The sequence below is a fragment of the Mytilus edulis genome, chromosome 8, assembly GCF_963676685.1.
Source record: "Mytilus edulis chromosome 8, xbMytEdul2.2, whole genome shotgun sequence".
NCBI classification, from domain to species: domain Eukaryota; kingdom Metazoa; phylum Mollusca; class Bivalvia; order Mytilida; family Mytilidae; genus Mytilus; species Mytilus edulis.
The window spans coordinates 74,795,078-74,816,358 of NC_092351.1; the positions used below are offsets into that span (position 1 = coordinate 74,795,078).

Below are 21,281 nucleotides of genomic sequence, written 5' to 3' on the forward strand. Positions count from 1 at the left end.
TCCTAACAATATTTCATCAAAGAACCCCTATAAATGCAATATAAATACAAGCATTTCTCTAACCAGAAAAATAGAACCAGACACTTTGTGTCTTTGATACTCTACAGTTGTAAATTTTGCATTATATGTGCACTGCCCAACACAAGTTTGGCAATTGGCGGGAGTTTTACGTTACAGATTTGACTAACATCTGTGATGAAGTAATTAAATATAGACAAAACTCCTCCTCTGTCAAATCAGTCTACATATAAGAGACAGGATTGACCAGCTGCATATAAACAATATTTAACATAATTATTCTCACAGTACAGAATAATTTTCATTTGTATTTTAAAAAGAAATATACATGTTCTTTGACTGAAACTAGCTAGATCATTAAAATTGTGCATTAAAAGACATGTTCATGAAAAGATCAAGACCATCCCTTTTCTGAAAATAGACTGTCCTACATGATTTTTGAGATTTATCGAAATAAAAAATTTCACATAAACTTAAGATTGGTTAAATTGCAGAAAACTCCTAACCGAAGACACGTTCGTCTTTTAAATGTAAAAGACCAAGGAGAAGAACAGTATACCGACAGTTAGAGGCTTTCAAAGATACTTTCACACTTTTATCCATAGTTTTTTTCTTCATTTTGGTAGATTTATTACTTTTTAATATCTTTTTATTTTTCTCTGTTTACTTCAATGTTAAAAAAAGATATATTTGTTGCAATACAATGAGATAAGACCACAAATTATATTTATATTGTGGTTAAGGATTAACAGCTGGACACTGGTATCAACAGATGATTGAGAGATTAGCCCCTCCCTAATACCTATATATTTAGATTAATTACCATGTGTGTTTATTTACATCAGTTCATTATCAATTAACTCACTTTTGTGATATGATGATGACTTTGGGATTTTTACAAACTGTACTTACTTCAAAATTATGTGATAAAAAAAATATCTACAAAAAATCATTGGTAGCCTGTAGTGCTACCTTAAACCAGCAATTTCACTGAAGGATGTTGATAAATGAATTGTGCATGAAAGTTTGTAATCCATGTATCCACCAACATTTCAGTTTAGGAAACCACCTGACACTTCACCTAAAGACTATCCTTTCAACCTTGACATCTTCACAAAATCAACTGGTTACAACATTTTGACCAAGGCTATTAGGACCCAATTTGACAAATGTGGAGTTATTGATACAGCATGGGAGTACTTTACCCTAGCAAGATCATATGATCCATATCAAGCATTGAAAAGGAAGCCTGCAAAGGTATATACAATCTCATACATATCCAACGATTTAATTTTTCTATGTATATGCAGTCCTTTAAATTTTTAAGTATGCTTATGTAACATAATAATGTGTCCCCCGTAAAATATTGTCCACGGTCGTTATTTCATAATGAAATACTGTCCTTGTCCATGAGAACTTGTCACCTTCTTCTTGAGAAATTTCCAAAAATTTCTTCATAATTCCCATGACATTGTTAATTTTGCTGGAATTGTTTTTAAATATTGTTCATGAAAAGTATGTGCACATCCTTGGATTGCTGCATAAATAAGTTAAGCAGGTGTGTTTGTTGTTACCAATCAATATCTATTTCTGCCCATGTAAACATAAGTTAAAATTTCAAGGCCGCCCATCTTTTAAAAATGTTTCAATGTACAACTTTGGATATTCTTTCTTTAACAAGACAAAATTTCATACGGTTCATCTACGAATAACGTCTGTATATGGACAACATTTCATGTAGGAATTGGTCTTTTTCAGGACATTATTTCAGAGGAACGGACAAACTTTCATGATAAAAAGTTATAAAATTTTGCCTTGGATAACAACATTTCTTTGGAGAATATTTTTCTTTACCTTTATACTATCTGAATCCATGTTCACATGTTTCTCATTTTTGGAGGTTAAGTTTTCTTCATGCAATTAATACCCTTATGTTACTGGCTTGATATTTAATTTTTTTCAACTTTATCACCACTGTTGACATAAACAAAGCATAATTCATTGATACCAACAGTCGTCGACATCCTATCCATAACATTCAAGAAATTTACGAGACAAATAAGCTTATTTTAAAGGTTTTTACAAATGATATTTTTATATACCGTTTACCGTACTTTTTCAAGAAAATATATCACTTGTTTAAGGTACATCAATCTAGTATCTGGTGTATCAATCATAGCATTGTAGGAGTATTTTTAAAATTGGAGTTATCTGCCTCTGTTCATGATTGTAGTTAAACCATCTACAATGTTATCTCCAACTATTGCCTTCCAATCCTATTAAATATTTAAGTTTAGTTTCTATCGCGAAATGAAAACAATCTATACCTTTCAGTGCGTTCAAGCACTTTGATTTCTATTTATTAATCAAGTCAGCATAGAATAACAAAAAGAAAACTGGATGTACACGTTTTTTTAACTTATTAATCTGACTATCCATATAAAGCTTTTATCTTACAAACAATAAAGTTGGTGATTAAGTTGGAGAGGAATATCAATCGGATTGACAAATATGGACCATGAAGTGTTCATCCAATTTTGTCGTTACTTCATGATTTGTTTTTTTTTTTCTGGGATGGCAATGAAATAATGAAGATTTGTAAACGTTAAGATTACAAAAAATACACACGGTGGAAGCACCAGCGTTGTCAGAGAGTGTTATTTTGGAGTGAACATTACAGAACTATTCGATAAACTATATTTTTTTATGAATTCGATAGTCATCAAATGGGAAATCTCTATTAATTCTACTGAAAATATTATCGATTTAATAAATGTGTTGTGTACTGTGAACTGTTTTTATTATTTATTTGTTTAATTCTGCATGCATCCATATTATTAATATGGATGCATCCAGAATGTAAAAAACAATTGATTTTTACATTGCCGACAATAGTAATGTTTCTTGCTGTACTGATTTTATTTAGTTGATGTTTTTATAAAACCTTTTGTAAAATAAAGAATATTAAAGGCGTTAACATATTTCATAAAAAAAAAAAATGATATGGTCGCGTTGCTTCTAGGTGTAATTTACAGTTGTCAAGGGTGACTGTCAATCATTTTGTCATTGCTACAACCAAGAATTCATAAGATTTCAGGAAGAATTTTTGTTTTATTATTTGTGGCATACTCCACCCAATCAAAATCTGCCATGTTTTTTTAGTTTATGAATACCATGTTATGCTCATTTTCGACTGGTCCCAAAAGAGCTAATGACAGATTGTAACCTGCATGCTGTTATTTGGTTTCAATTTGAACAAGAGTTACTTCCCTTTGTTCAGCATGTTTGATGTCTTATTGTGAAAAATCTTTTAAAATCAGGTAAAATTATAATTCTTTTACTGACCACTAGTCTTAAGAAAGAGTTGTTGTTTTCTGAACAATTTTTGTTTCTTTTAGCCCTTGTTTGAATCCTCTTTACGTTTTTTTCTATCAGACATGGTTTTACAGCATGTTACAATTTGTAAAATAATAAGAAATCAACCATTAAAAATGGTAGCAAAGAGAAATAACTCAAACTCAAATTCTATCATATCATTTAGTCCGATTATCCTTTCTTTCAATAAATTAATTACTTGATTTGATACTAAACATTTCTTTGTATACATGTGTATGCAGACATTTTACATAGAAAAGTGATATTTTAGAAAAAAAACATAATTGTTATATACAGCTTAAGATTGAGATTTATTGAAAAAAAATGTATTGGTATAAACCAAAACATTATAGCTTCATCGTTTAAACTGGCATACTGTCTTCCTCTTTTATATGAGAAATTTCTTGACATCAAATAGTGTATCTATGATTTTTTTAATAACTTTTCCGTGTCGTCCGACAACAATCTGTTCCATGAACGTAACATAGAACGGAATTGTTTTAAACAGCCAAATGGCTATATTAAAACCTACAAACCAGTAAATTCCTTGTCCGACTTATCACCAAGGGAGATGGAGTGATGTCATTTGTGTGTTAAAATGATAGTATATGACTTATAAATGTTGTTAAATATGTGACAATCATCTTTCAATACCGGGTTAATTTCTTTGTTAAATTTTTTTTTCGGTACATGACTTATGTATGCATAAGTTAAGATTTGAAATCCTTAAACTAGACAGTATTATATTATTGTTACAAAATACTAAGCAGTAACCGTGAATATTTGTCCGTTAGAGATCTATAAACACTCAAAGTAGAACATTTCAGTTTTTAATTTTACTCCTATCATAATTTAACAAGACGTATTTTGTTTTGTTTCAGACCCGATCAATTCAAATGTCTGGACATCGTTTGAAACTGGGATTTGGAGCAGAAAGAACAGAAAAAATACTAACCTTCAGAAAGAAAAAGAAGGAAGAACAGATACATCTGAATCACAATCAGAAGGAGCTGTACCACAATCTCAAACACCAACAGAAGTAGGATTTATTACTGTTCGTTCGAACAGGGTGAAGTAAAATAAGTGTTCAATATCATATACTAGTACTTATTATCGTTTTAAATTAAGTTTCTAAAAAAAACATTTTGCATTATGTTATCTTGTCTTTGTCCCTCTATCAAATATTCCATCTTCATGTTTATCTGTAAATCTAATATCCCTTACAAGACAATGAAGTTGAACATATTTTAAGGACTTGGTGTGTAACCAAAGTCCTGGGCACTGTTAGATAAGGGAGAGCTAACTCGTTTTTTCCTGGAACAAAGGACAGGTGTTCAGTCTATCGTTAGACTTCATATTTTGATAGGTATAGAAAAAAATCAAGATAGGGTTTCATGATTTAATTACTGATAACAATTTTGATGAATGATGATAACAAAAGACAGCAGTAGTATTCAATCAGATACTAAAATATGTCCTCTATTCACGATTTTTGTACATTTATGACGAATCAATAACATAATATGATCAACAGAGAACATACCAATCAGTGAAAGGTTTGTTTGCTAATTTACTTTCGTGTTTTATTGACGAAGTATACCGAGCTGACTTTTAAATAAAACAATAATGACATAGTCATAGAGCACGTCAAAAATATGTGAGATGATAGACATACATAAGGGTGATGTTTGATTTTTAATAACATTTTTAGCGCCATTTAGTTGTTTAATGTAGAGTGACAGATATACGTTCGGTAATACGTCGATTTTAAAATAATTCAACTTCTTTAATCTCTATTTAGGTATGTTCAGCGCAGGCTTCAACGAGCACTTGTGTTTTCTGTGACAACAGAGGTATTTTCTTCTGCTATGACTGCAAATCAGCATTTTGTAAACCTTGTAGAGACACTCATGATAAACCACTTCCCTCAAAGAAACACACTGTAATCGATCTGAATTGCGTTAATCCATCAGCCGTAAAATTAATGTGCGAGTTCCACAAATCTGAATACACCTTTTACTGCATTAAATGCAATACCCTGGTTTGTAATACATGCATAACATCTGATCACAAGGAACATGGCTTGTCTGGTATCATAGAAAAATCCGACGAAATTAAAAGACTCGCGAAATCCAAATTATCAGATATGAAAGATCAACTTCAGAGCATATCAAAATTGGCTGAGAAAACAAAGATGGTCAACATACCGGAGTTGGACGAGGAATCGGGAGATGCTATTGCTAGAATCCGACATGTTAGTAAAGATCTGCAGAAATTAATTGAGACAAAGACTGATATCAAAGTCAATGAAGTAGAGGATGAAACTCAGTGGAAGAAGGAGGAGCTACAAAGTGCTTGGAAAAATAAAGAAAGAATTCACAGAAAACAAACAGCTGTGTATGAAAGTCTTAAAACACTTTTGTCAGAAGAGCACGCTGTTTCGTTTTTGGTATCATATCAGACCCTGAAGAGGGATATGTGCGATTTGACCAGTGAGGCAAAGGATGTTATAGAACCATATCACATTGAGGCGCCAGATCTAAAAGGATTTCTCGATGAAACCATTCATTCCTTGCAGGAGTACAGAAAAAAGTAAGATTCACAGTTAATATAGAAATCAAAACATTCATGTTATTAAATAACACGAATTTTATGATTACAAAATCCGTCTCACCTGTGAAATCTGGCTTTAAAAACTTTTCAAGATAATGAAAATGGTGTTACATTTTTTGAAGGAAAATATCTTATTATTGTGTGAAAATGACGTAAATAAACGTTGATTTTTACCTTCGCAATGGAACTGGGCACTATAAGGGATCAATCATTTAACTTTAAACGGGGGGAGGGGGGTATGTTTTTTGTAAGAAAATTTAACACTGTAAGGTATGGGGAAAATCTTAATTAAGATTTTGATTTTGTCATATTATGCTTGACCATAATTTTTCCTCATCAAATTAGGGATCAGAATATTTTTTTTAGGTAAAAAAAATAACCCCCCTTATAGGGAAATAATCGTTCCCCAAATAACCAATGAAACAAAATGTAATAGGACTACAGACCAGTCACTATCAGACGATAAAATGCAATATGGAATTTCAAACTCAGCAGTCGAAAACAAAATGGTAACATCATGGCAAAAAAATAACCAGTCTACCACACATTTTAAACTAATAAATGAGCAAGATCTTGAGTTTGTATGAAAACAAGACGACGTAAACAAATTAAAACTGAACTCGATTGCAATTTGGAAATAGTTTTAAGATCAAAACTTATTCTAAGAAATCACTAACTATAGAATATTGGCCGTGCAACATTTGAACTATTGCGAGTCTCATTACCATACATCTGCATACACAATCACAATGACTATATGCTTACAACAAGTTACATGATATAATTGATTTGTCTTTTGTAAATATTAATTCTTATATTCAACAGATTAGAATAGAAGAAATGCCGGGAATGTGCAGCATACTTTGCAATGGATAGAAGACAGAATATTTGCGTCTAAAGTTGCTTTTTATATTTACTTTTAATTAGTTGTATACTTTTTGAGATTTAGTATTATTTGTTAATTTGATTTTATTGATTTAGTTATAGTGATTATTATTTATACACTTTCTTATGTTTATTGACATTTTTAAAATTAGACTTGTTTTTAGTAGTATACACCTATTGACTGGGTGTGAGGGTAATAGCATGTTGGTATGCGGAGGGACAACAGTCTAGCTATTACCCACACAACCAGTCATTAGGTGTTTTATTATACCGAACAACACAGTCATTAAGTATTTTAAATACCAAATTAAATTTTCTAAAAGTACATATATCATCTGAAAGGAAAGAAAAATGTCACTTGACATGCACAAGATAAACTATACGTTTTTTTATAGTTCGTGTTGTATTTATAAATATATCATTAATTGCATAAAGACTAGAAATACTTGTGGTAAAATTTCCGTGCATACAATAATTTCTAGCTGAAGTACACCAAACGCAAATACAAGTTTAGAATACGGTTCTATATTTTAGATCATAAACAAATGCAAGAGAGGATTTTCTTTCTCTTTCATAATGCTTCTTGTACGTGAAATTACAATCAGATTATACCGTTTACGATATTAGAGTTTGAAGTTGCCAAGCACACAAATCCAAGCAGAATAGTTAATGACATCATTTTTGTCCAATGAAAAAAAAGCATGAAAAAGTACTGGAAATATGATTGTTAAACTATTAAACAGCACAGTTATTTCATTATCTTTTATATAGAAAAACATACTGAGGTATTATAATTTGTTATATTTGTCTTAGTGTCATTGTTTTCCTCAAATACAGTACGTTTATATCAAAGCTATAATTATGTGAATAAATATATAAATGGTTGATGTTATAAAGTTTGTATGACACACTATATCGGCATTGTTTGGACATACTATTCCATATGCATGTAAATGGTTTAGTTTGTTTTGCTATAATCTAAACTTTTAAAGATTTGTAAAAGATTATTTGTCATCCTCATATATATAAACAGATTTATATTTTGCATAATTTTCTATGATCAGTAGTGCTAGATTTTGCAATTGTCATACAATTTATTGTTTATGTTATATACACAAATGAACCAATTAAATATATTTTATTCTCGCATTGCGTAGTCACATAAGTGTCTGTTTGACCGATTCATCCATTACACGTTATCAAGATACTATGATCTTAGCTTCATGTGTGACCGTCTGTTAGCCTACGTACATTTTTATTGTTGATTTGTCGTCTTGGCATAACTATGTGCTAATGTATGAGCAGTGGTGTCTGTTGTTCTAAGACTGTCTGTCTGTTATCTTTTTCACATTATGATTTACTTTCGACCACAATAAGGTGTTAACGTCTGCATATTAGAAATATATGAACTGACTTTTAATTTAAGATAGAAATTTACCACACTGGAAATAACATTGCTTTTTGTTCATAGTCTTCCAAATTGACGCTTGGTTTAGAAAGGGATTAGGGTAAACTTAAACTTAAGGCAGCAACTCAAAATATATTGTATAATATAATCATTATATGTTTTGCTGGTAACCCTTGTCTGTTATGGTTTGTTAGTGTTTATGTTGCTCTGGTTGAATTCCTCTCTAGATCATTGTATTTAACCTGGGAACACTATATGGTCCCGATTCGAATGATAAATTTAATGAAAAATTCCCGTAGTGGATAAAAAAGTAAAGTAACACAAGTACCGAACTCCGATGGAAATTCAAAAAGGAAATTTCATAATCAAATGGCAAAATCAAAAGTTCAAAACACATCAAACGAATGGATAACAACTGTTATATTCATGACTTTGTACAGGTATTTTCTAATGTGTAAACTGGTTTAATGCTAGATTAACCTCTAGCTAGACTGTCTGACAGTCGCTTAAAAAAATCCATTAGTTTATTGGACATAATTGTTTTATTTTAAACACCTTCCAATTTAAAAACGTCTATTTATGTTTTATGGAGACATGAGTGAGATTGTGAATGAAATAATATGTAAACAGGGTCTTAAGGTTACGGTTGAAGTAAAGTGAAAAGGTTCAATTAAATAAAGAAAAAAGTATGAGTGGAGCTTCCGAACTGAATAATAAAAGATCTGCTTAACATAACATTATTCTTTAATGAGTTACAGCGATTTGACTTTTTTCTATCATTTGGTCCCAACAACAGTCGAGAAAGCGCTTTTGGGATTTTTGCTTCTTCAAAGGAATGTATTAATCTAATGAAATACACTACAACATAACTGACGGACCGTATAGTAGACTTCTGCAAGGTAAATTTCATTTACTATTGTACTGATTATATTATAAGATTGTGTCATGCCATTTTTCATATTGACCGAGGGCTGATAACGGTCCGTGTATATCTGCGTCCATTCGTTTTTCGTTTTGAAATATCATAAACAAAAAACAAAAAACGAAAGTGTTTTCATTTTTTGTTTTTGATTTCTTAAAAACCAAAATGAAAAACAAAAGTGTTTTCGTTTTTCATTTTTTATTTCACAAAACAACAAGAGGCTGTCACAACGACAGCAAACCGGATTTATTAACATTTATTTGTGTCCTGGCAATATCACAAGAACCATTACTGATGAATGGTGAGAGTGAAAATCGTCAATATCAAATTTGACCTCCATTTTGTCATCAGTATCAACATATTAAAATTTGAAAAGCTTAGATTGAATGGTTCATGAGTAAATGCAACAACGTGAATGGAAACACCATTTTACGATCTTTCAAGAACCATAACTCCTGAACGGTAAAAGTCAAAATCGTCATTATTGAACTTGACCTCTATTTTGTCATCAGTAACAACATATTAAAATTTCAAAAGCTTTGGTTGAATGGTTCATGAGAAAATGCACGGACACGACGGGAAACACCATTTTTCAATCTTTCAAGAACCATAACTCCTGAACGGTAAAAGTCAAAATCGTCATTATTGAACTTGACCTCCATTTTGTCATCAGTAACAGCATATTAAAATTTCGGAAGCTTTGGTAGAACAGTTCATGCATAAATGCACGGACACGACTGGAAACTCCATTTTTCAATCTTTCAAGAACCATAACTCCTGAACGGTAAAATTCAAATTCGTCATTATTGAACTTGACCTCCATTCTGTCATTAGTAACAACATATTAAAATTTGGGAAGCTTTGGTAGAACAGTTCATGCGTAAATACACGGACAACTCCATTTTTCAATCTTTCAAGAACCATAACTCATGAACGGTAAAAGTCAAAATCGCCATTATTGAACTTGACCTTCGTATAGTTGTCAGTAATAACATATTAAAAGTTTAAAAGCTTTGGTTGAACGGTTCATGATTTAATGCACGGACAACATTTGATTGCCGCCCGCCCGCCCGCCGTACATCCCCAAATCAATAACCGACATTTTTGTCACAAAAATCCGGTTAAAAATCGAAAAACAAAAGTATTTTCATTTTTCATTTTTGATTCTCAAAAACTAAAATCGAAAAATGAAAGTGTTTTCATTTTTCATTTTTGATTTCACAAAAACAAAAAACGAAAAACGAAAGTGACTGTTATCTTTCCCCACACTGTTTAATTGTCATTCAAAAATGACAATGTTGTCATTTGTCATTCATTTAAAGGTCGTTAAAGTATACATGCACAGCGGTTGTCAGATCAATACTACTTTAATCGAAGATAATGTCGACGGATGCAAAAGTCTTTAGCAATCGGAACAATATGGGTGCGTGAACTTTATACTTTATTTATGGGTGCGTGAACGTTATACTTTATTTATCTACGTTTCGCTATATAGATGATGTTCTTTCACTAAATAATTCAAAATTTGGTGACTATGTGGAACGCATCTATCCAATCGAGCTAGAGGTAAATGATACTACAGATACAGTTAAGTCGGCCTCATATCTTGACTTACATCTAGAAATTGACAATGAGGGTCGGTTGAAAACAAAACTTTACGACAAAAATGATGATTTCAGCTTTCCAATATTTTCGGATATGTTCCTTACGTCGTAACTACAATCCCCTTACCTTTCCTGAATGTGACCTACCGAATTAGACTATTTACCGGATTTGTTATCACATAAGCAACACGACGGGTGCCGCATGTGGAGCAGGATCTGCTTACCCTTCCGGAGCACCTGAGATCACCCCTAGTTTTTGGTGGGGTTCGTGTTGTTTATTCTTTAGTTTTCTATGTTGTGTCATGTGTACTATTGTTTTTCTGTTTGTCTTTTTCATTTTTAGCCATGGCGTTGTCAGTTTGTTTTAGATTTATGAGTTTGACTGTCCCTTTGGTATCTTTCGTCCCTCATTTATTACTTTTAAGTTTAGAAAGGTCGATCCAAGATTATTAGAATTGATGACCAAGGTCCATCTGCCAGTATTTTACGAACTACGAGGACGATAATGTATTTTGCTTGATCAAATTAAAAAAAATTCCGCAATTTCACAATCAAACTTGGATATTAAAGCCTTCAATTGGTTGCCATTAGAGCCTATAAGGTGTTAATTTTGCTTATTTGTGAAGACTATAAGGTGACATTAACTAGAGGCCGTTGACGGGGGATTATGGAATTGAGAATAGTGGACAAAAAATATAAATAATAGATACAATGGACTAAGAAATAAATAAAATAGCTAGAATAATGGTGTTAAAATGTAATGATAAGAGAATAATTGTCAAAAAGTATAAAGAATAGAGAAATATGGCCTAAAATATCAAATAATACAGAAATTAAGAACGTTAGTTTGTCTCTGGGAGATTGTTATTGGTTATCATACGGTTTTTCTTTATTTCTATGTCTATTAATTGAGAATATAAAAAAAAGGATATGTAGTATGATTGCCAATGAGACAACTATCCACAAAAGACCAAAATGACACAGACATTAACAACTATAGGTCACCATACGGCCTTCAACAAAGCCCATACCGCATAGTCAGCTATAAATGGCCCCGATAAGACAATGTAAAACAATTCAAACGAGAAAACTAACGGCCTTATTTATGTAAAAAAATGAACGAAAAACAAATAAGTAACACATAAACAAACGACAACCACTGCATGAATATACAGGCTCCTGACTTGGGACAGGCACATACATAAATAATGTGGTGGGGTTAAACACGTGCTTTCATTATTTGCCCACATTTTACATATCACATTATAAAAAAAGACTATTATTTTGCAAACTACCATAGATTTCCTTTAATTGTTCTGCATAGAATACACCACATTGGAGTCCCTGTAATTTTTTTTCAAGTGGACTTCAGTTACCCACCCTACCCCATCATTACATAAAAGTTAATAAACAAATGTCTACGGAAATACTTCTGTCCGCACAATGTGTAAAGGGGAGCTGGGTAGCTGATGTCTGATGGAGAAAAAATCAAGGTTGCTGTTTAGCCTATATTTTTTCAAAGATAGGTCCAAAGTTGGGGTCGAACACCCCACCCTTACCGAAAATGTAATAAGAATTGTCCTCACTAGGTGCAAAGGGAAGCTGGGTAGCTGGGGTCTACAGTAGAAAAATCCAGGGTGTTGTTCTGCTTAGTTTTTTTTTCTAAAGTAGGTCTAAAGTTGAGGTCGTATACCCTACCCAACCCTTACTGGACAGTTAATAAAAAAAATTCTGCGGCAATACTTTTATCTGCACTAGGTAAGAACGTAAGGTAGAGATCTAGGGCCTACTTGATCAAAATTACAAGTTAATATATAGCACAGATCAATCTTTTTAAGCTAATAAATAATTTACTTGCCCACCATACTTTGAATACAAAAAAAATAAACCCTTTGTCCAATCATATTTAAGCGAAATCCACTAGTTCAGAGGTAGAATGTTTTGTAAAAACAGTTTTGTGTGGCAAAAAAAAGTTAAAGCACGAGTGCAACTTTTTTTTCTTTCAATGCAGAACTATTATTACTTAACTGAACTATTTGACAGGATGCCGATAATAAGGAAAGCTATTTTACCCAATAGTGCAATTTTGCCATCATTAAAAAAAAAATCATAATTATTTACGATTCTATAAACACTCAAAGTGTTGACTATTTAAAATGTAAAGCAGGCAGTACGCTGTGTAATATATCGAAAGCGATTGATTTTGCCTTTATATAACTAATAATTACATAAGATGTATGTTTCATTATAATTCGTTATTCTGATTGGCTTACTGCACATCTCATGTTATTCCTTACGCAATTGCATTACACAATGAAATTCATGATGACACGAGGTCCCACAATAAAGTGCAAAGGTGAATTTATTTAAAACTTGATAAAAATCGTGTTTTCATGATCCTAGCTAAAAAATGTAATTATAAATATTGAATGCTTCTTTTTGTAACTTCATAGGGTTGTAAAAGCGTTGACCGTGCGCACATGTTCAAAATGAAGCGCTTCCGCGTTTCATACAAAATGTTTTTCGGTCAACGCTTTACACCTCAATGAAGTAACAAAAAAAAAGCATTCAATTCTTAAATGAACCAGAAATGAAATTTTTAAATTCATTGAATAGTGTCTTTGACTGCTTATAAGTTAATTATATATTAAAAACTGATGATATAGTGGTTATATATTAATAAAAACATTTGAAGCACGTTTGAGTCTTATGCAATATTTGTGTTTATATATTTGAAAACTGGCTGCTACCGACTGGCTGCTTGAGCCTGGTCTCACAAACTCCGCATTTTCATTACAGCCGATTACATTGAGTGTGTAGACAAAGGTAATATCTTTGGATCGCTTGTTTGTTAGCTGAACTATGAAGTAACTAGGTAAGGTATACCACCCTCCTGTAGAAGGAGCCTAGTCCTACAGACAGATTGATTGGTTATCTGTCGAACTAGTCTACTCTTAAAGGAGGGTAGCTTACCTAACCTAATAATATAAGCAAGCTAACCAAGGATATGCTACCTTTGCCTACACACTCAATGCAATCGGCTGTAACTTCTTTACATTACAGGTTGCAACCCCTTGCCAAATCATTGGGTTCTAATAAACGTTTGGAAAATTAAGTCAATGTGTTTTCCCATAGGGTTTTATGCAGAACAATTACCGGAAATCTATTATGGAAACTTGCAAAAACAATATCAAAATCGAAATCTAACTGAACAATGAAGTTACTCACATTAAAAAAGGTTGAGACATTGAAGGCCAAATATGTTTTTTTATTCTTGCGTGTCTTATTATAATCAGACGGTAATTTACAAAGAAATTTAATATTAAGACAAAAATTAATGTAGAGCTTCATTGGTGAAATTAACACTACGATACAAATAAAGGATTCTCAAATGATCATGACTTTTGCGTGTAGTAAAATGATCAATCAATCAATCAATCAATCAATCAATCAATCAATTGATCAATCAATAAAATTGAGAATGGAAATAAAAAACGTGTCAAAGAAACAACAGCCTAACCAAAGAGCACAACCGAAGGCCACCAATGAGTCTTCAACACAACGAGAAAATCCCGCAACCAGAGGCGGGCTTCAGCTTGTCTGTAAATAAAAATATATATTAGTTATGTGAAAATGGACGTCACACTTAACTTAGATAAAAAAAAAAAAAATGAAAAAAATAACCAAGATCAGAGTCTCCTGTCATGGGACAGGCGCAACAATACGGCGGGGCTAAACATGCTTTGTGAGATCTCAACCCTAGCTCCCGTTATACAGCTATATCTAGCTCATGTAGAATAAACAAACACACAACAATATGCACTGAAAAACTCAGTTTAAAAGAAATCCAGTCCGATGACAAAATAGTAAACAAAAGAAACTACACAAAATGAATATGATTCATAAATTAACAAAGAACTACTAGCAGTAACTGACATGCCAGCTCCAGACCCCAATTAAACATATCGAAATAATAAATAGATATAAGAAGATGTGGTATGAGTGTCAATGAGACAACTCTCCATCCAAGTCGCAGTGTATAGAAGGAAACTATTATAGGTTAAAATACCCTCTTCAACACAAATCCTTGGCTCACACCGAATAGCAAGTTATAAGGATCCCCCAAAATGACAAGTGTAAAACCATTCAAACGGGAAAACACAAGGTATAAACTATATATATAACTAGAGGCTCTAAAGAGCCTGTGTCGCTCACCTTGGTCTATGTGTTTTTGTGATGGTGATGTGTTCGTAGATCTTACTTTACTAAACATTTTTGATGCTTACAATTATCTCTATCTTTAATGAACTTAGCCTAGTAGTTTCAGTGGAATTTTTTTTGTAAAAATGTACAAATTTATGAAAATTGTTAAAAATTGACTATAAAGGACAATAACTCCTTAAGGGGTCAATTGACTATTTTGGTCATGTTGATTTATTTGTAGGTCTTACTTTGCTGTACATTATCGTTGTTTACAGTTTATCTCTATCTATAATAATATTCAAGATAATAACCAAAAGCTGCAAAGTTTTCTTAAAATTACCAATTCAGGGGCAGCAACCTAACAACAGGTTGTCTGATTCATCTGAAAATTTCAGGGCAGATAGATAATGACCCAATAAACAATTTTATCCCTGTCAGATTTGCTCTAAATGCTTCGGTTTTTGAGTTATAAGCCAAAAACTGTATTTGACCCCTATGTTATATTTTCAGCAATGGCGACCATGTTTGTTGATAGATCAAAACTTCGGATACAATTTATAAACTAGATACCCTAAGAAACATTCAGTTAAAGTTTGGAAGTATTTGGCCTGGTAGTTTCAGAGGAGAAGATTCTTGAAATAGTTTACGACGACAGACGACGACAGACGACGACGACAGACGACGGACGACGACGGACGCTCAGTAGTTTCAGAGGAGAAGATTTTTGTAAAAGTTACGACGACGGACGCCAACATATGAGAAAAGCTCACTTGACCCTTCGGGCCAGGCGAGCTAAAAAACAAGAAGCGAGAACGACATCAACAAACGACAACTACTGTTTTTTTTGTGTGATTTTTTTATTACTAGACCAAATATTTCATGATTTTTTATTATCTATTACTGTATTTTTGATTAATAATTGATTACCAAGTTTAATCAAACATATGTGTGTATAGCAAACATATTAACTTTGGCTTGAAAGACGTTTCTTTAATTGTTTTCGACTCGCTCTGCTCGGAAAATTGACAAGAATAAAATCCTAAGATTGAACGCGTTCGTTCAACAATCTTATTAAAATTAATATATTTATATTAATTTTCTCATACACATAAGTATAACGAAATCAGAGATATCCCTTTTAATTAGATTAGTTCGTCTAATTTACAAATGTAGTATTATCTGTAGTAAATTTACTGACTTCTTTAATAAAGGATTTGAATAAGAATGTGTCCATAGTACATAAATGCCCCACTCGCACTATCAGTTTCCATGTCTAGTGGACCGTGGAATTGAGGGTCAGAACTCTATATTTGGCATTTAAATTAAAAAGATCATATGATATAGAATATGTGTACTGAGTTTCAAAACAAATATATCTGTACATTAACTTCACTTTCAGGTATAGAGATGTGATTTTTTTTCTGAGACAAGTGCTTGTGACAATCCAAAAAAATTTGTAGTTATTCGATGTTCAGTACTTCAGTACTTTGATTGTTTGAAAACGAGGTAAAAATACCCTGCCACATTCGGTATGTTTTTTTTGTTCTGTTTTGTATCGATCTCATGCGTTAAGCCCTTTCCACTGATTTGTATAGTTTGTTCTTATGCTGTGCTGTAACAAAACTGTCCAGCTGCTAACAAGCATGTTAAACACCGCAATATATTGCATGTGCCTGCTCCAACCCAGGAGCATGTAGTTCAGTGGTTGTCGTTTGTTGATGTCTTTTATATGTGTTTTTCATAATTCATGTTGTTTAAAATAGGCCGTTATTTTTCTCAATTGAAATGTTTCATATTTTTCAATTCATGGACTATTGTAGCCGACAATACCGTATGTTTTTTTCTTATTGTTGAAGATTATATGGTTGCCTATATATAATTGCTTACATCCACCACATTTGAACTTTATGGGATAGTTGACTCATTTGCATTAATACCAAATCTCCTTATTATATACATGTTTATTTAATATACTCATATAAATATAAAAAGGAAGATGTGGTATGATTGTCAATGAGACAACTCTCCACAAAAGACCAAAATAACACAGAAATTATCAACTATAGGTCATCGTACGGCCTTCAACAATAAGCAAAGCCCATACCGCGTAGTCAGTTATTAAAGGCCCCGAAATGACAATGTAAAACAATTCAAACAAGAAAACTAACGGCCTAATTTATGCACAAAAATTGAACGAAAAACAAAAAAGATAACACATTAACAAACGACAACCACTGAACTACAGGCTCCTGACTTGGGACAGGCACATACATTTTAAATGTTGCGGGGTTAAACATGTTAGCGGGATTCCAAATTCAAGTCAAATTGATATTTTAAACCAATATAAAAGTAAAAAAAATGTTTTAATAAATGTTAAAAACATTATTGTGTTTGTGAGTGGAAAACTACTTAAAATTGTAGAAATATTCAAAAGTAGCTCTCGCGTTTTTGTTTTGCGGCTACGTTAACGGAGCACCAATCAAGTAATCGATCTTCATGACTATGGCTTCAATTTTCAATGGTATAAAATATCATGTTCTGCTTGTCGTAGACTAAAAAATACTTCAAGTTAGAATAGATCTACGAAGACTAAAGACCGTTCATGTGTGGTTTGGTAATTGTATATGCCCACGACACCGATGTCCAGATATTGTTCGGAAGATGTTTTGAGAAGTTACGATGCTACCGGACATGTAAAATTAAACTGTTACAGTATATTACAGAACACAAAACTGGCTATCTTTGCTGTAAATACAAGTTAAAAACCGGACATGGTTTACATTAAAGCTAAAAATCCCAATCCCACGGCATCAAATAATTTAAAAAAAACCAACATATGACCTTTAACATTGGAGGGCTAAACTAGCATTGAGCCGTGTCCAGGTCCTAAATAGAAAATAAAGAGATGTGGAGTAAATGTACACGGGACAAAATCACACACAATATATAGATAAAATACAAATTATTAATGAACAGGGCTTTTATTCCTGTTCTTCGTCTTGAAAGGAGCTGGAGGGTCTTCAACGAGGATCTAGACCATTGATCCTCATTACACAAAAGTAACATAGGTTAGTGCATCGGACTACAAAAACATAAGTTCCTGGTTCGATCCCCGTTCCGGGCAGAAAATTTCCAATCCACTATTAATAAATATGTTTAAACTAACAATAGCCACACACTTGACTTTGTGGATTACATTATTGTTTTCTTCATCCTACATATGTCTTTTGATATTGTTCATACATGTAAATACTCAAAGTCTTACACACTGTATCTATTTATTTTGCTCCGAGACCAGAACATAATAAAATAGATAAAACAAAACTTGCGCTTTAGATTAAGAAAGGGTCTGAAAGATTTTGTATCATTTTTTCCAGTTATTCTGGGGTCCTTGAGCCCTTCCCTCGCATACAATATATAGTTTGCTTTATTTGTAAAAGAGGCTAGTTACGCTTCTTTATTATCATCTTAGATTAACCTCTCCAAACTTAAAAGTAAAGATCACGCACCCTTATTGTTTAGATTGATAAAGACTTTTGCATCCGTCGACATTATCTTCGATTAAAGTAGTATTAATCTGACAACCGCTGTGCATGTATACTTTAACGTCCTTTAAATGAATGACAAATGACAACATTGTCATTTTTTGAATGACAATTAAACAGTGTGGGGTAAAGATAAATTGAATACACTTTCGTTTTTCGTTTATTGTTTTGGTAAAATCAAAAATCAAAAATGAAAACACTTTTATTTTTCGATTTTAGTTTTTGAGATATCAAAATTGAAAAATGAAAATACTTTTTTTTTCGTTTTTTGTTTTGTGAAATCAAAAACGAAAAACGAAAACACTTTTGTTTTTCATTTTGGTTTTTAAGAAGTCAAAAACGAAAATTGAAAACACTTTCGTTTTTTGTTTTTTGTTTTTGATATTTCAAAACGAAAAACGATTGGACGCAGATATACACGGACCTGATAACACATTTGATACGAAAAATGACTTGTAATGATCTTTTTATCATATCCTTCAACAATAGATAAATAAAATAACAATTTAGTAAATGATTCTATAGTTAAAAAGAGAAAAATTTACAAATGCCGGACACCAAATGAGATACATCCGATATGAAATCGTTCCATCAGGAGAAAAACAAATGTATAATATGTGTTTATATTGACGAAAAGAAAAAATCAAATGAACACTGTTTGGAAAATTCCACGTTTGAGAAGTAATATTCTAAATCATGCTGTAAACTTTGAAAAATGCATTTATGTCATCATTTGTATTTTGTATTTTATATATAGACAATAATAGTGCATTGACTTGACATATCAACGATATAAGGATGAGGCTTAGAAACGGGGAAATGAGAGGCTGTGCCGAGCATTTTCCCCGTTTCGGGCCGAATTCTTATATCGTTGATATGTCAAGTCAATGCACTATTATTGTCTTTATACTGCAATCTAAAAAAACATTTTCAATTGTTGTGTAATGTGTTAATGTTATTTATTTGATTTAAATATTGGGAAAAATCCCTCTTTAAAAAGGCCTCATATCACACAGACGGAGAATTCAAATATAAAACACGATGAAATGTACATCATTACCACAATCAATGATGAACGAATTCGTTGCAGACTAAAATATCATCAATAAACATAAAACATAATGATTTATAGGTTATTAATAAGTGAAATATGTTTCCCAAAATTTGCAAAAGAAACAAGTTTGAGTCGTTAAACGCACCGTTGTTTACATTGGAAACAAGAACAGGTTGAAGAGGTCGTATGAATAATTCAATATTATTTCGGCAATTTCTATTTAAATATTCATGAGGAAAAGTGATATCGGGTCAGTGACTGTATATGACATAGAAATATACAGTCAACGCATTTTGACTCAAATAGAACGAGTGCAGTATAAAATAAATTTACCTTTTTCCTGTGTTTGTATATTATAAAATATGTTATATCATGATTTACCCTAAATTGAAGCTTAATTTGGTCTTAGAATACATATTGGACGTCTCTGAAAGACTGAAACAAAGCAGCTGTTAACTATATACAGTGATCGTTAGTTCAATATAAAAAAAAGTATAAATTTGTATTTAGAAACAACAAACAAAAATATTGATAAAGTAGTACCAATAGACAAGTAACTTTTGATACAGCGAAAAATATGAAGGTTACAAATAAGATCCGATAAACTCATTTCAGATACAAGGCTAAAAATGTTAACGCCAGACGCGCATTTTGTTCACAGAATATTCACCAGTGACGCTCGTAAATGAAAAAAGTTAAAAATCTAAAATAATATTAACAATACAGCAAGAGAAAACGAAACAACATTGGTAAACAAAAGTCAACATTAGGAGGATTTTTTTTATTTTAACAAAAATGACATACAGTATAAAATAAAATTGAGAATGGAAATGAGGAATGTGTCAAAGAAACAACAACCCGACCATAGAGCAGACAACAGCCGAAGGCCACCAATGGGTCTTCAATGCAGCGATAAACTCCCGCACTCGGAGGAGTTCTTCAGCTGTCCCCCTATACCTCTAGTTAATGTAGAAAAAACAAACGCACAACAATACGCATAGTAAAACTCAGTTTAAGAGAAGTCCGAGTCTAATGTCAGAAAAGGTAACAAAAGAAATTAGAAAAAATGACAATAATACATAAATTAAACACATTTCACAGCAAAAACACTAGCTCGGCGAATGGAAGGATAAAAAAGTTCATTTTTTTGCGGATTTTTTCTTTTCATTTTGTTTATGACAATTAATAAGGATTTATATGATGTCAGTGATATTAAATGTTTAGAAAGTGTTGAATTTAACCATTAAACCCTGTCAGGTCATTAACGTATTCAAAGATCAAGGAAATCAAACTTGGATATGCCAGTCCTTGAATGTGAATATGCGCCATATTCATGTCCTGCTTGAATATGGATACATAAAATGAGAAGTTAACAATGAAATTATTTGCTATTAAATTCTAACCAAAGTCTAGATGTAAAGCAGACCTAAATGTATCCGTAGTTTTTTTTCGTCAAATAGCTTGAATAGATTGAAATTATCACCAAACTGTTAACATTCTAATGAGATGACAACGTCTTAAGATGAACAGGGTATTAAAGGTATATGACAGTCTCTTTGTTATTCGTGAGAAGGTCATGTATACATTCTGCTTGGACGAATCAAGGAAAAAGTAAATGAGTACATGAAAACAGTTTGTTATGATAGACATTCTG

At 32.1% G+C, this 21,281-nt stretch overlaps 2 protein-coding genes across 6 annotated transcripts in view; both read left to right on the top strand.

Annotated features, from left to right (window-relative positions):
* The window catches only part of LOC139486261 (uncharacterized), a 91,954-nt gene that overhangs the window by 17,631 nt on the left and 53,042 nt on the right, over positions 1 to 21,281 (top strand). The gene's annotated exons all lie outside the window — the stretch shown is intronic.
* LOC139486653 (uncharacterized) lies at positions 1,054 to 6,945 on the top strand. Its single transcript, XM_071271578.1, has 5 exons — positions 1,054 to 1,275; positions 3,417 to 3,480; positions 4,275 to 4,462; positions 5,195 to 5,985; positions 6,832 to 6,945. The coding sequence occupies exons 1-5, from the start codon at positions 1,054 to 1,056 to the stop codon at positions 6,839 to 6,841; spliced, it is 1,275 nt and encodes a 424-aa protein (XP_071127679.1). The 3' UTR covers positions 6,842 to 6,945.

Excerpts from the sequence above, each read along its gene's own strand:
- LOC139486653 (XM_071271578.1), top strand. The coding sequence starts at position 1,054 with ATGTATCCACCAACATTTCAGTTTAGGAAACCACCTGACACTTCACCT. Across the intron at positions 1,276-3,416 it reads TGAAAAGGAAGCCTGCAAAG|CCCTTGTTTGAATCCTCTTT; the intron begins GTATATACAATC and ends TGTTTCTTTTAG. Across the intron at positions 3,481-4,274 it reads TTTACAGCATGTTACAATTT|ACCCGATCAATTCAAATGTC; the intron begins GTAAAATAATAA and ends GTTTTGTTTCAG.